Source organism: Pinus tabuliformis, chromosome 4_1 (genome assembly GCF_031772625.1).
Source record: "Pinus tabuliformis cultivar Carrire ecotype Pingquan chromosome 4_1, CPIR1, whole genome shotgun sequence".
Classification (NCBI taxonomy): Eukaryota; Viridiplantae; Streptophyta; class Pinopsida; order Pinales; family Pinaceae; genus Pinus; species Pinus tabuliformis.
Window position 1 is genome coordinate 779,700,939 of NC_142303.1, and position 13,990 is coordinate 779,714,928.

The window sequence follows — 13,990 nt, forward strand, 5'->3', positions numbered from 1 at the left end:
TTTTTGGGATCAGAGCCAAGTAGGTGAAATTTAAAGGGGCATAGATATGGCCAGATATTCCTACTTTCTTCAATGACTGCCAGTAGGTCCTACCCCAGAATATCAAGAAATGCAGTGTAGATTTCGACAGGCCATCCATTCGGGAAATGTTCAGCCAGGTTAATGATATCAGGGAGGGTGGTGGCAGCGGGAGCTGTAAACTGATTTTTGAAGTGTGATATACCCAGCCTTGCTAATTGGGGGTGAGTGGAGGCCCAACCATCCTGTTCCCTTGGCAGTTGCCAGATGGTGTTTGTAGCTTTTCTACCATTGGCGAAATTATGAAAAAAAATTGCGCTGCCATCGCCAGCTTGAAGCCAAATAGCTCTGCTTCGAAGCCTCCAAAGTTCTTCTTTTTTTAATAAGATCTTAGCTTTTTGAGTTTCCAGATTTACTAGTTGAAGCTTTGTATCATTGGAGAGGAACCCAAGCCCCTTTTCACCCGTAAGATAAGAAATCTATTCTTCTATATCCTTTAGGGTCTGTTCATCTCGCCCTTTTTTCCTTTTTGCCCAGTTCATAGTAAGAGTTCTGAGTTTGTTAAGGCGACCACAGAAATCTGTAGCCATTCTTTGCTCCTTGAGAGGGGGTTGAGCATTCCAAAAGTCTGAGACTAGATTGATATATTCCGGGTCTTTTAAGTATCCAGAATTGAATTTGAAAAGGGCTCGAGGCTTTATAAATGGGCCAGAGACTTGTAGAAAAATGGGTGAATGGTCAGATAGACCTCTAATGCCAACCCATTGCATGTAAAGAGTGAGGGATCGAAGGATATCTTCATGAATTAGAAAATGGTCCAGCCTCCTACCCAGGGCAGCCTCACCGGTTCTTCTATTATGCCAAGTAGGCATTTTCTTGTTCATGGGCATATCAATGAGTCTGTGGTTCTCCAGCAGTAAGCCCATCTGGTTCGTAATAAGGTCAATCTGAGAGTGATGGCCCCAGGATTCCTCATTCCCTATTGAAAAATTTAAATCCCCTCTGATGATGGTGGATCCCATAACAAGAGGGTAGTCCAGAAAGGAGTGCCAAAATTCAAGCCTGTTCTGGTTTGGAGCATATATGTTTATAACTCGAAGTTGAATCCCCACGTCACATGCAAATACATCCATGCCTAAGAAACCTTTCCCACCCCAGGATGAAATAGGTTTGACTGATTTGGGGTTGATACCCATGGCAAGACCCCCCGATCTACCTACTGCATCCAAACCTTGAAAATACTAGCCTGGGAGGAGGGAGTGAAGGGTTTTGGATATGTATTCAGATGATCCAAGAGTTTCTTGGAGGACGAGGAAGTCGCAGTTGGAGTTTATCAAAATATGCTTGAGAGCCAATCTCTTTTTGGGGTTGGCTTGTCCCTTACAGTTGAAGGATAGCCAGATCATGGGAGAACAGGTGCAGAGGGATCAGATGCTCTAAGTGCCCTTTCTATAGTGGATTGACGACCCTGTGCTACATTAGCCACTGCCGATCTGATGGCTTTCGCAATCTTGGAGGGTCGCCCTCTGGTGGGTTTTGAGTCATTTGAGATGGGAGTTGAACCCAATCCAAGGAGGGGAGTATTATGTAGAGATATGGATCGGAGGTTATAGGGCTGGGTTCCCAAAGTGGAGGGGGAGGAGGTGGGGGGGGAGGGGGAGAGTTTCCCCGGAACGATGGAGGTGTAGTGAAGAATGTGGGGGGGGGGGGGAGGGAGGGGGAGAGTTTCCCCAGAATGATGGAGATGTGGTGGAGAATGTTGGGGGGGGGTTATGATGGTGCAAGAAATGGTGGGGAGAGGGCACAGGGAAGTGGCAAGGGAGGGGGACGGAATATGTAGAGTAGTAGGCAATGCATTTGAAAGAAAAACAGAGGTAATGGGAGCAGAGTCATTACCTAGAGGAGGAGCCGATCCCACAGTCGATTTGGAGCGCATGTGAGGTGGTGATGGAGGGCCTTCCGCGGATTTTTAGTCTTCTGTGTCGTCACCCCTTCAGTAGCCTCAAGAGGGACTTGTCCTTGTGGCTAGTCGCTCATGTTCCGCTCTTCTGAGAGGTGATGTTTGACCCCTCGAGTATTCTCCGAAGCCGACGATGAGAGTAGCGAGCAATCCTTGTACAGATGCCCCACTTTGTGGCATCTTCTGCAGTGGAAGGGAACTCCTTCATAGTTGAGGAGCTGTCTGCGAGAGAAGTGCCGCCTGTGGAGTGTAATTTTCTCCTCGAGTCCCTCCCTAGTATCAAGATGAACTAGGATCCTAGCCATGGTCATGATTCCAGTTTTTTCGTAGGACTGGTCGTGCTCAAGGTAAGTCCCCAATGCATCACCAATGCACTTGAAAACCTGAGGGGTCCAAAATTGCATGGGTAACCCTGGTAGTCGGACCCAGATTGGTCCCACTCCCAACTGCTCTCGTTCTAGATCGAACATACGATCCCATCGCTTTAGTAGCACAGGTGTCGTCTCAATATGCCAATAATGGGAAAGAATCCAGTCCGTATACTCTTCTCTGTGAAAACAAAGGGCAAACCAACCACGAGCCAAAACCCTGATGACTGGAAGTTCTTTTAACAATGAACCCCATATTTCCATAGTCCATTGTCGAAGGCGTCTAGTTTCTTCCATGAACATGCCCAACAAGAACCTTCCGTGCCATATTGACCACATCTCCCATCGGGACGTCCTCGTCGAAAGTCAGATTTATGTCTGTGCCCACTGCCTTGAGGCACCTTCCCTTTTTTGGCTTGTCCGTGCACCGACCTGTGGGGAACTCTCTTAGTAATCTTCTGCATGCCTTAGTGGAATTGCAAGGGGTTGACTGAATGGATCTAGGGTTTGGGATGGGAGAGCTAAAGCATCCAGAGCGAATCAGAGAAATAGGGTTAATGCTGCTGGACCTAGGATGAGCAAAGGACTGTGCAGGGTGAGTAGGGTTTGATGGACCAGCCGGTGTGAAAGAGTATGAGGGTGCATTCAATGGCATGGAAGGAGGCAGAGACGAAACCAGGGGTGAGTCAAAAGTGGGGGAGGCTTGAAGGCTGGTGCCGAGCAGGTTAAGGGTAGCCAGAGAGAGCGGTGGGCAATCCAAACCTAGGAGGTCTTCAATGTGGACATCAGTTGGGGGCGATTTGCCAGTGGAAAGTAGGTGGAGAGGCGTCAGTTGTGCATCTGTCACCAGATGAGCTTTTGCAGGCCTGGGACCAGTGTCGGGGCCAACTTGATATGCCCATATCTCTTGGTCGGGTGATGGGTCCTCCTCGTAGTCCACGAGGTCCTCCTCAACCATCGAGAACCGACAGTAACAGACGTCCGTAAAACCAGGGGAAGGTAAGACAAAGGATGTAAATGAGGTTCTCACCAAGCCTGGTCAAAAAACCAAACCACAGTAAACCAGTAGAGTGAGGGTCTTAAAGGTCAAACGGTTAAAACCAGGAGTAAACGCGGTCAGAACCGCAGGGATTATCCCCCAGAACCGCCATGAAACCAGTCTCGGGTGTACAGAACCAGGTCTTCCATCGAAACCCTAGCCGCCATGCACAGCTCTATTTCAGGGTTGTCTGAGAGTTTATCTATTATAGTCTACATTTGATTAATCTGTGAATCCTTTTTTGCGATGTCTGCTTGATGATGTAATCTCATTTGTTCAAAATATTTCTGTAGCTGTGCCATCTATGTCTCTGCTTGTCTGTTAGTGCCCTGTCTCTCCAAGTCAAGTTTTTGTTCCAACAACTGAATTCTTTCCTTTTTCTTTGAGCAAAAGCCGAACTTTGACTGCCTTATCAATTGTTGTGGTTGCATAAGAACCTTCAAATTTAGCTTGTATCAACTAGTTATGAGGATGTTCCAAGCCTATCCCTCATTGAAAAGGTGAGGAAGGGAATAAAGAAAGGATCTAGTAAGGGTTAAAAGAAAGAAATTATACTTAGGGTGATAGAACCATAAAAATAAGGATTTGAGCCATATCAAAATACTTCAATTGTAGCAAGCATAGTTGTTATGCTTCTAAATGCCCTAAGAAGAAAAGGGGAAGGCTAAGACACATTTGTAAGAAGCGCTCAAGCTTCAACAATGGGCAAGTAAACTACTAGGATTGATATGAACTTTTCCATTTTTCCATGCCTTTCCACTAGAAAAATTTCAAGTGTCGAATGGTATGTCAACAATGGAGCCTTGAGACACATGACTTCGAATAGATCAACCTTCTTCAAGTTCAAGGAGAAAGATACCAACATGCAGGTGAATCTTGGTCGTGATGGTAAGTACCCAATGGCTTGGTTGGGGTTTATCTCATTTTGTATGCAAATTGGAAAAGTTTGGATCTACATGAGGTATTGTATGTTACTAGTATGGGTAAAAATCTCCTTAACTATGAGTTAACTACTCCCTGATATGACCTTTGATATGGTGTTATCCCTTTCCAACAACACAATTTCTAGAGTTAGGTGGTATGTTAATAGTGGAGCCTTGATAAACATGATTTTTAGCATATAAATTTTCTTCTAAGTTCAAGGAACAAGATATTAACATGCAAGCATAACTTCCTAATGATGGTAAGTACCCATTGGTTTGATTGGGGTCTATATCATTTGACATGATAGTTTAGAAGTTTGGGATCCACACGAGGTACTGCAAATTACTAATATGAGTACAAATCTCCTTTTAGTTTCTTTTCTAACAGATTTGAAGTGTATGGCTAAATTTGATGATCATGAAGTAATCATTAAAACTCTAAACCCTAATATTAAGTCCAATGTTGCCTAAAGGATTCTAAGAGGGTGGCCTTCATAGTTTGATAGCAAATCCAATGATGCAAAGAGATTTGCTGACCAATAGTGACAATCTATGCAAGCTTTGGCATCATTGAACTATGGTTTCTTACCTCTTTTGATGGACATGGTGATTAGATTCCATAACTTCAAGGTGGACAAGAGAGGAGTGTGCAAGGGATTTTCACTCGTCAAGCATGCCATAAATGCTTTCCCAATCAAGATGGATTCTTGATTTGATTTATTCAAATGTATGTGGACCCATGTCATCAAATTTGTTGATGAGTAACCTTTGTTATGTTGCTTTCATTGATTCTTCTTCCAAAAAGACACGGACATATTTTAGGAAGGTCAAGGATGAGGTCTCTAGTAAGTTCCAAGAGTTTAAAGCTCTTGTTGAGAACTAAATAGGTAGGAATATTAAGGTACTAAGGTCAAATAATAGAGGGAAATATACCTCTAATAACTTTGTTTCATTTTGCAAAAAAGCATCATTAAAATTGATATAGTCTTAAAGGAAAAAAAGTCAAAGAGATGAAATTTTTGTTTTCCATTAAAAGTTAAGAGATCAAAAGCTCTACATTAACTAGAACAAGAGCAATTGGCCCAAGGGTTTCCTTTGAATTCCAGTTAATTTAATGCATGTCAACATAATATGATTGTTACGATATGGTTATCCTAGGAACTCAAATGGCAGCCCCAAAGATCCCATTCTTGATAAACCAAAAAGACATTAGGGGATGCTTTAGTGTGGATGAAATTATAATGACATATGCTCAAATGAATAACATACTAAACAATCATCAAGAACAAAAAGATGTGCCTCAAAATATCCATCAACATGTGGTTGTTCCAAATTAACCCAACTCCTTGCCCATGAACAATTCCACTTTCAACTTGGAACATAACCTAGAAAATATTAAAATTCTAGTACCAGTTCAATTCCTTATTCATAAGTAGGGACAAAAAGTGCCATATTATTTTTTTTTGGGTTAGGAGGCACAACCAGTCCATTGAATGATCATCCATATGTATATCTAGGTATAAACATATTAAATGGACATCCTGCCTTTTCCATTTCAATATGATTAACGTTGAGATTGTAGCTTGGAAGGTGATTTTGCATGGATTAGTTGTCATGACATGCAATGAGTCACCTTATCTCCTATGATAGTTAATTAATGAATTTCCTAAGTCAATACTTTAGACAACAATTTAATTTATTTGTTGGTTACCTTTTTACTTAAAAGGAAAATGTCAACGACAAATTAAGTCATAACCAGTGATCTTAGTGAATTGAGATTTAATCTTAACTGTTGAGATTAGGGTTTGATATTTGTAATAGGAGGGTTGAGCCATAGGAGAGACACAATTGATTGGCATGAGTTGGGATTCAGTGGTGCACAATATTTGGCAGCGAGAGCGAGAAAAAGGCTTAATCGAGCCAGCTCAAGTGAGATCAACAAAGAGGCCAAGTTATCTTAGATTGAGTAGGCCCAGTTTTCTCTTGGATTGTCAAGATGAAATTTACTTGTGAGAAAAAGTTCTTCTTGTGTGGGTCGAACAAGGGCCGAGTGAGAGAGAAGGTTGTTTGTTGTGTGTTTTTCGGAGCAAATTCTTGTAATACTGTTGTAAAAAATATTTCTCTTGAAGCTGAATAAGAAGCCCAATATTTGTTGGCTTTCCCCACACTTGGGTTTCTAAGGTATATATATGTTATCCTTTGTTGCATGTGATTGCATGTGTTTGGTTTCAAGTGTTTTTTCTTCTACTATTTATTTGGTTAAAATCTCAAAATATTTATTGTTACAAATCATATTAGAAAGCATTGTTTATTTCAGATATATGAATATTTGTTGAGACAGTAAATTTGTAACTAGGTTTAAAGAAATTAACATGGTACCAGAGCTCTAAACTCTAAATATGAAGTCAAGGATATTTGACACGGGTTTCAGGGCAACAAAAAAAAATAAGATTTCAGTCTTTTTAATCTCTTTGAGGATTTTATTCTATAATAGAAACTGATGTTCAATATGAGGACAAGCTTAATCGTTCTTAAAACTACTTGCGATGGAAGGTTTGAATCACCTATGTTCTCAAGGAGAATAATTTGTGGGCCTATGCAAGTACATAAATGGTTCCACCAGAAAATGATCCCATTGCCCTAGATTTGCACAAGGCCAAAGAGGCCAAGGCATAAACGATTATTCTTGATGGGGTTAACGATCATCTCATACTCCATCTATTAGAGAAGGATACCGAGAAGAAAATGTGGGAAGCACTCACAACTATATCAGAGAAACTATCAAAGTTGAAATATGATGCTCAAGGACAAGTTGCATGGCATAAGAATGTTCAAGGGCGAAAGCGTGACATCTTACTTGTCTAGGCTAACACACATTAGGGACAAATTGGCTATTATTGGGGAGATGATTGTTGAGGAGGAGTTTGTGCATATAGCCTTGAATGGCTTTTCAAAGCATTGGGAGGTATTTGTCAAGAGTATTATGGATTGGGATCACCTACTTGACTTGATGAGGCTTTGGGATGATTTTTTCCAAGAGGAGACCCGGGAAAGTGGTCAACAAGGAGATCAAAAGAAGAGGTTCAAAGAAGAGGAAAACCTTGATCTAGCAAGCAAGGGTAAGCAAAAGGCCAAAAAAGGGCCAATAAAGGGGTCCTCTTCCAAGAGTGGGAAGAAGAAAGATCCAAGCAAGGTGTTGGATAATTTAATTGACCTTAAATTACTTCATTAATTGTCAACCAAGGTTCGTGTACTTATGAAGTGTATGTGCAACATATATGCTAGGAATTCTATCTTTGGATGAAATTGATCTAAGTAGGGATAAATGTTAGACGAGATTAAAGAGTTTTCACACACATGTTATTTCCATTAAAGCTACATCAAAACCAAATGCCAAATTGTATTGAAAATTAATCTATAACTTGAAATCTCAATTTATTCTAATTGCAGAATTGAAAGTCTATTTCTAATTGCATAAAGAAAATATTAATGCTAATTGCAGAAAAGAGATCCTAATACTAATTTGCAGAATTGAAAGTTTAATACTACTTTGCAAAAGAAAATCTTAACACTATTTGTGGAAAAGGAAACTTAACTCAGAAAAGGAAATTCTAACTCTAAATTACAAAAAAAAACACTAATGCTAATTGCTTGCAGAAGGAAAGTAATTCAAATGAAATGTAGCTTCAAGTGATTACTAATGTGCTCTAATAACTCTGAAAGATTGTAACAACCCTGGTGAAAATTCCATGGAATAAAATTTAAAAAAAATAATAACCACGGTTGATGGGACACTTATTCCAAGCTAAATGTTGGGCAAAACATCCTAATGTGGGTGTTCATCGGTATAGTATGACTAAAGGAAATTGGCAAAGGAAATGGCTAAGGCTTTGGAAAGGAAAAATGGTATTTTTGGCACATTTATTTATGAAAATAATGGAAATTAGGAGAAAATGAAGGTGAAAGGTCACAATTTGGATCTGAGGAAGAAATTGAAGGAAAATAACAGAAAATGAAGAAAATAGAGGCGTCATTAATAAAAAGGCTTCTGAGGATAAGTTAAGAACCTCTTGTCAGTTTAGTTTGGAGATCTCTCATTGTTCTCTCTCTCTCTCTCACTCTTGGACACTTAAGATTTTTCTTGGAGCACTTTGGCATTGGAGCAAGAAAGGCAAAGAAGGCAAGAGGAAGCAAAGATCAAGCAAGGAAAGGCAGAATCAAGTAGCTACAATGGGATTCATTGGAGGTATTGATTTGCATGTGTATTTTCCTTGCTGGATTTTGCATGCATGGTGTTGCATGTGCTTGTTTTTTGTCATGGCATGGGTTTTTCTAGGTGTGACATTGTTTTTAGCCTAGCCTTCCCATTTCCTGATAGCCTTGATGTGATGAGTTCTCATACTTCAGTTGAATTGGATTGCCGAATGGATTCGAAGTTGAGTGGGGTGGATCTCCGAAATGACCAAACACATGGCCTAGTGGTCCTTGAACTGGACTATGGATCATGGTAAATCCAATGACGTAGTAACCCTTGAGCCAGATTGTGGGTTGCGGTAAAGTCAAGATTGTGTGCCTCGGTGGGTCTAGGAATCCTTGCTGGTGAATGGCAAGATATATGGTAAAGTCAAGAGGTGGATTGCTCTTCATTGGGCCTATTAGTTCCGATATGGGATGTACAGTAAAGCCGGAAGAATGGGTCTCAGTGGCCTAGTGATCCTTGTATCAAACTGTGGATTAGGGTGAAGCCTAAGAGACTAGGAGGCACTCAAATTCCTCACGGTGTAGGTGGAGAACTCTGGTAGCATCCATGCTTGTTTGGTTTTTTTCGGTTGTTATGAGTCCCACATTCATGCTTGGAATATCGCACGAGCGTAATTGGCTGAAGAGAGACTTGGCTCAATGTTAAATTGTGTTCTTTGCTTAGGACAATCACTTTAATGTTCATGTTAGCTCATTTATAATTCCAAATTAGTTCCATTAGCAATCACATAATCCATTATCACATTGGTAGTAACTAAATAAAGAACATAGATAATAAATGCAAAAGACAAGAGAACACAGGATTGGCTCAAGCCAGGAAAAACCCCAAGAAGGGGAAGCCCTTGATCAATCTTCTTATTAAATATATAAAATGTCCAACATATCGAGATATGAGAACAATAATCTAAAGTCAAGGAAGACTAGCCAATTTATCTAAAAACACAACCTTTAAACAAATCGATGGTGTACACAAGATTGCAATCCTGATACACTGAAGAGGGTTAGGGCTGCTGGCGAATAACTGATGACCCTTCCAACTGAATCATAACACCTCTTCTTAATTGCGGATTTGCTTTAAAAGAAGGATGCTACCCTTTGCTAGTCCTTAGGGTCAGATATGTGGCTTATCTTGTAGCATCAAACTTTGAAAAGGTTGTGGCCTTTCTTTGAATCAACAGACAACAAAATACTAGATCAAGATATCTTGAATACCTTCCTGGGCCATACAACAATTCATTGAGATGCTCCACAAAGAATTCTAATCACTGATTCAAAGGTTACAGTCTCAGTCTAGGTAGCGGTGTACTCCTTGTGCTTGCGGTTTAGAGAGGAGACCCAACACCAGGCCTCTTGTTCCTTCAACAAGATACTCCAACCTTGTTGTAGCTACAACAAGCTCTATGGCCTAGAACAAAAGGTAAATAATAGTAGAAACTAACACCGAATGGCCCACACTTACCTCAGATGTCTCAACCCTGTTCCTTCAAGAGATCCGCACCAAAACATCAAGACAATCCTTCCCCAAACTCTTCTTTCTGCCTCAGTCCAGTGACATTCCAGAGGTAGATATGATTCACTCTTATGTTCTCAAATGAGGATGGAGGGTGACTATATATATACAAATAGATATGATGATTTTCCCTTATGGAGGTTAGCCGACCTTGACACTTTGGAGGCAAATTCAAATTTCAATTTTTCAATTTTTTCCTGCCTTGATAAGATTATGCCTTATAGAATTTCTTTTGAGTGAATAAGTACTTTTTCTTATCCAAATTTGGTGATCCTTAGGTCGATTTTGATCCTCTCGAGAAGAGGAATTTAATGCAAGGATTATCTTTATCAAATAAGTTGTCCAAAGTGGAATTTTGCCCTAGTTTCCAATTTTAACACTCAACCAATCTATGGTCGGGTGGAACGTGGTAGTCCCATCTCCAGTTGGTTTTTGCATTCATTAATGAGAAATTCATTCCCTTGGTTTTCATGTGTAAATGTACTGGTTTATATGTGGATTTTATGGCTGATATATTTATGGCACTTCTGTTGTTACTATGCTGGTTATATGTATGTTTTATGACAACAACTATGTATGGCTCTCAATATGTTTTTACATGTAAATGAACGAAAAATGTATCTATGACCTAATAGATGATAATGCAACAAAATTCATGAGGGAACAATGGTTCTTAGCGATTCCCAGATAAGTATGATATCCCTATGCTTAATTCTGTTGTTTACACTTGTAGATTACATGTTTGCGGTATGTTTGACGAAATGCATGTCATGGCTAATAGGGGTATGGTTAAGGGCTTGTTTAACTAGTTCCTTCTACTTCTTTGTTTCCCAGTTATTTCACTGATCTTAAGATATCATTTCATTTTGGGTAGTGACTTGGGCTCTGGTTCGGAAAAAGTGGCTCAAATCCCGGGGACGCTGGCACAAAACTGGACAAATTGGTCCCTAGACACTGGCATGCTGGCCTATGAGAGCGTCCAGAGGTCCCTGGGTGCTAGCATGCCCATAGCATGAGAGCTTCCAGAGGGTAAGTGATCAGAAGTGTTGGACACCTAATCCTAAATGGGTTAGTGTGGAAACCGAATAGACCAAAGCAGTCCAAGAGACCTTGGGATCTGAAACCCAAGAGTCATGTATTGTACTATAAATGTATATCTCATGTTAATAAAAAAATGTATTGCATGTTTTATCTTTCAAATTGTCTTTGCTGTCCATGTGTGTTTAACATGGTATCAGAGCAGGCGTATTCCTGCCCTGCATAATTAGTGTGAGCCACCTGTTTTTGTGGCCATTGTAAACCAATGCTCTCCTATTGATTATACTTTTCTGAGCATTTCTTAGAATAGAGGATGTTACCTCTATCAGCGCTGCCATTCCTCTGTTGTGAGCAGTCCTGACCCTCTGCCATATAACACATCTATCCATGAATGTTTGTCTGTTTTCCATATACCATTTGTAAAACCTGCACCCTGCTCTTCTGTGCTGTCATTCTGACCTGATTTGAAACGTTTGCACTGTCCTTGTACCTGCGCTTCTGTTGTGCTGTCATCCTGACATTGAAACGCTTGAGCGTTGTCCTATTCCTAAACGTTCACCTGAGCGCTGTCATAACCTGAGCGCTGCCCTGACATATTCATTTGAATGCACTCAGACTCCAAAACCGTTTCATATTCTCTGCAAACTGGGCTCTGTCCATATTTAATGCATCTGTCCTCAAACGCCTCTATCGTTCTGTCCACTGAGCGCTGCTTCCCCTCTGTCCTGATGATGGCCTGTCCGAGCTCATTTCGCTCTCTGCGCTTCTATCTCTATCGAAACTCTGCAAATCTTGTTGAAACGCTTGCCTTGTCCTGCAAGAGACTCGAGGCATACCCTTGAGTTGTCACCGGGATTTCATTCTCAGCCTTTGGCCTCTCGCACTGTATCTGTGCACTCTTGCGGTGAACCATTTGATTCATCACTCCATAACACTATTTGATTCATCACTCTGTTTGAAGGTCGTGCGTTTGAAGGTCTCATATCTCGCACAAGGGGAACATCCTTCATCATCTCATTCTTTTTCTCGCTTGGTAGGCGGAGGGGTCTTGCTCGAAAGCATCGTGGAGAACCAGAGGATTGTCCACGAAAGTTTTCAGCTGTTCTATTCCAAGTTTTGCCAGCGGCATACTTTCGGGGTTTCGAACTCGTGATCGATTACTGAAAGTATATGGACTTTTTCCTCTCTCCGAATGGAAAGTGCAGGCAACTTATAGTCCAGGAGCCCGCGATTGCGAACTCGAAACCTCTCCAAGAAGGCTGTCTACAAGATTTCGCTTGTATCTAACCATTTTTTCATTCCGGTGTTGGTAGACGAGCAGTGGTACACGACCACATCTAAAGCGAGCTGAGGGTCGAGGTTTCCGTCGGCGACGAAAGGGATAGGAAACAATTCTATCGGTTTTCTGCTTTGGAGATTTGACTGCGAGATTCTGACACGGTTGAGGGCTGAGAGCGTGTGGGGCTGTAATCGTTAAAGATGGTTTAATTGCAGGGAACGAGAATTGGAGGTGGAATTCTTCGGGAGCCTGCTAGAGGATCTTGAGGCGGCTCCTTAGCTGATCAGACAAGGCATCCCCACTTACTCTCATCTGCGTGCGACTGTGGAGTGCTTTGCGTCTTATTTTTGGTGTCAGAAGTGGGATTTTGTTCCAGACACCAGAATGTGGAATGTCAGATGAAGAGGCACTTACATTTGTATCAGTTCAGAAGACTAATAAGTTGGGTCACTATGATGAAGCATCACATACAACATCTTTACGAATCCAACGGAAGTTCCGTGGTTGGAAGGGTCGCAAAGAGTTTCTGATAATTCGTAAACGCATTGTCAAAATCCAGGCTCATATAAAGGGGCACCAGGTGAGGAAACAGTACAAAAAGGTTGTTTGGTCAGTTGGAATTGTTGAAAAAGCAATCTTGCGTTGGAGGCGTAAGCGAGTTGGATTACGTGGTTTCCAGGCAGAGGCAACAATAGCAGATTCAGAGTCACAAGGGAAAAGTGATGAGTATGATTTTCTGCGAGCAGGTAGAAAGCAGACAGTGGCTGGTGTAGAAAAGGCTCTTGCACGGGTGCAGTCTATGGTCCATTATCCAGAAGAACGAGATCAATATCGGCGGCTGGTGACAAATTTCCAGAAAATCAAGGTTGGTAGGGGACAAATTACAGATGACGGTGACTCCCAGTAGGAGAAAGAGAACAAGACAAATGAAAATGATGAGCTGATGTCCATAATTGACTAATTCATAACACCTTTCAGTTTTGTCAATATACGTTAATTTTTTGAAAAGGATCATTTCACATGGCCGTGTGTGACTACTGATTCATAATCCCAAGAGAGAAATTGTAAATTGTCTCATTTTGATGTATCTCTTGGAACGAATTTAACCTTCCTAGAGTACACATGTCTATATCTAATTCTCACTTCTTTAGCTTCTAAACAATAGACAGGAAGTTCAAAACTGTGTTGCAGGTGATGTACCTCTGCTATAGAGGGTCTCAAACTTCCTCATCTCATTGGATGTGTGGCTGTGAATATATTGAAGGCACTCCATATTTATTTCTCTGTCTTGGAGCTGAATACGTTGCATATATTATCACTGTGGTGTTTTCTCTGTAATGATGGAGCTTCTTTGATGTTATAACACTTATCTACAGCCACTGTTCTTCCTAACATTTGCTGGTATATTCTACTTCAGATCTCTGTTATTATTAGAGTTGATATATCAGAGGTATATGTAATCCATTCCTGTAGTTGAAGTTCGAATTTCAAAGAAGGAAGAAGTCATTTAGTTGTGCATCCATACAAAGCGTATCTTGGTATACCTGAGCATTTTAAGGGTGAAACATATCTATTGTATCTGTGTTGGAAGGACT

At 41.0% G+C, this 13,990-nt stretch overlaps 3 protein-coding genes across 3 annotated transcripts; 1 reads left to right on the plus strand and 2 right to left on the minus strand.

Annotated features, from left to right (window-relative positions):
* Positions 1-497: 497 nt before the first annotated feature.
* On the minus strand, positions 498-1,151 carry LOC149178452 (uncharacterized). Its single transcript, XM_089422102.1, has one exon. The coding sequence runs from the start codon at positions 1,149-1,151 to the stop codon at positions 498-500; it is 654 nt and encodes a 217-aa protein (XP_089278228.1).
* Positions 1,152-2,043: 892 nt separating this feature from the next.
* On the minus strand, positions 2,044-2,610 carry LOC149178453 (uncharacterized). The gene has a single exon (XM_089422103.1). It carries the CDS (start codon positions 2,608-2,610, stop codon positions 2,044-2,046), a length of 567 nt encoding a protein of 188 aa, XP_089278229.1.
* Positions 2,611-12,786: 10,176 nt separating this feature from the next.
* On the plus strand, positions 12,787-13,302 carry LOC149178454 (calmodulin-binding transcription activator 2-like). Its single transcript, XM_089422104.1, has one exon. The coding sequence runs from the start codon at positions 12,787-12,789 to the stop codon at positions 13,300-13,302; it is 516 nt and encodes a 171-aa protein (XP_089278230.1).
* Positions 13,303-13,990: the final 688 nt, after the last annotated feature.

What these genes read in the sequence shown, in the direction of transcription:
- LOC149178452 (XM_089422102.1), bottom strand. Translation starts at nt 1,151, where the DNA reads ATGGATGTATTTGCATGTGACGTGGGGATTCAACTTCGAGTTATAAAC.
- LOC149178453 (XM_089422103.1), bottom strand. Translation starts at nt 2,610, where the DNA reads ATGGAAATATGGGGTTCATTGTTAAAAGAACTTCCAGTCATCAGGGTT.
- LOC149178454 (XM_089422104.1), top strand. Translation starts at nt 12,787, where the DNA reads ATGTCAGATGAAGAGGCACTTACATTTGTATCAGTTCAGAAGACTAAT.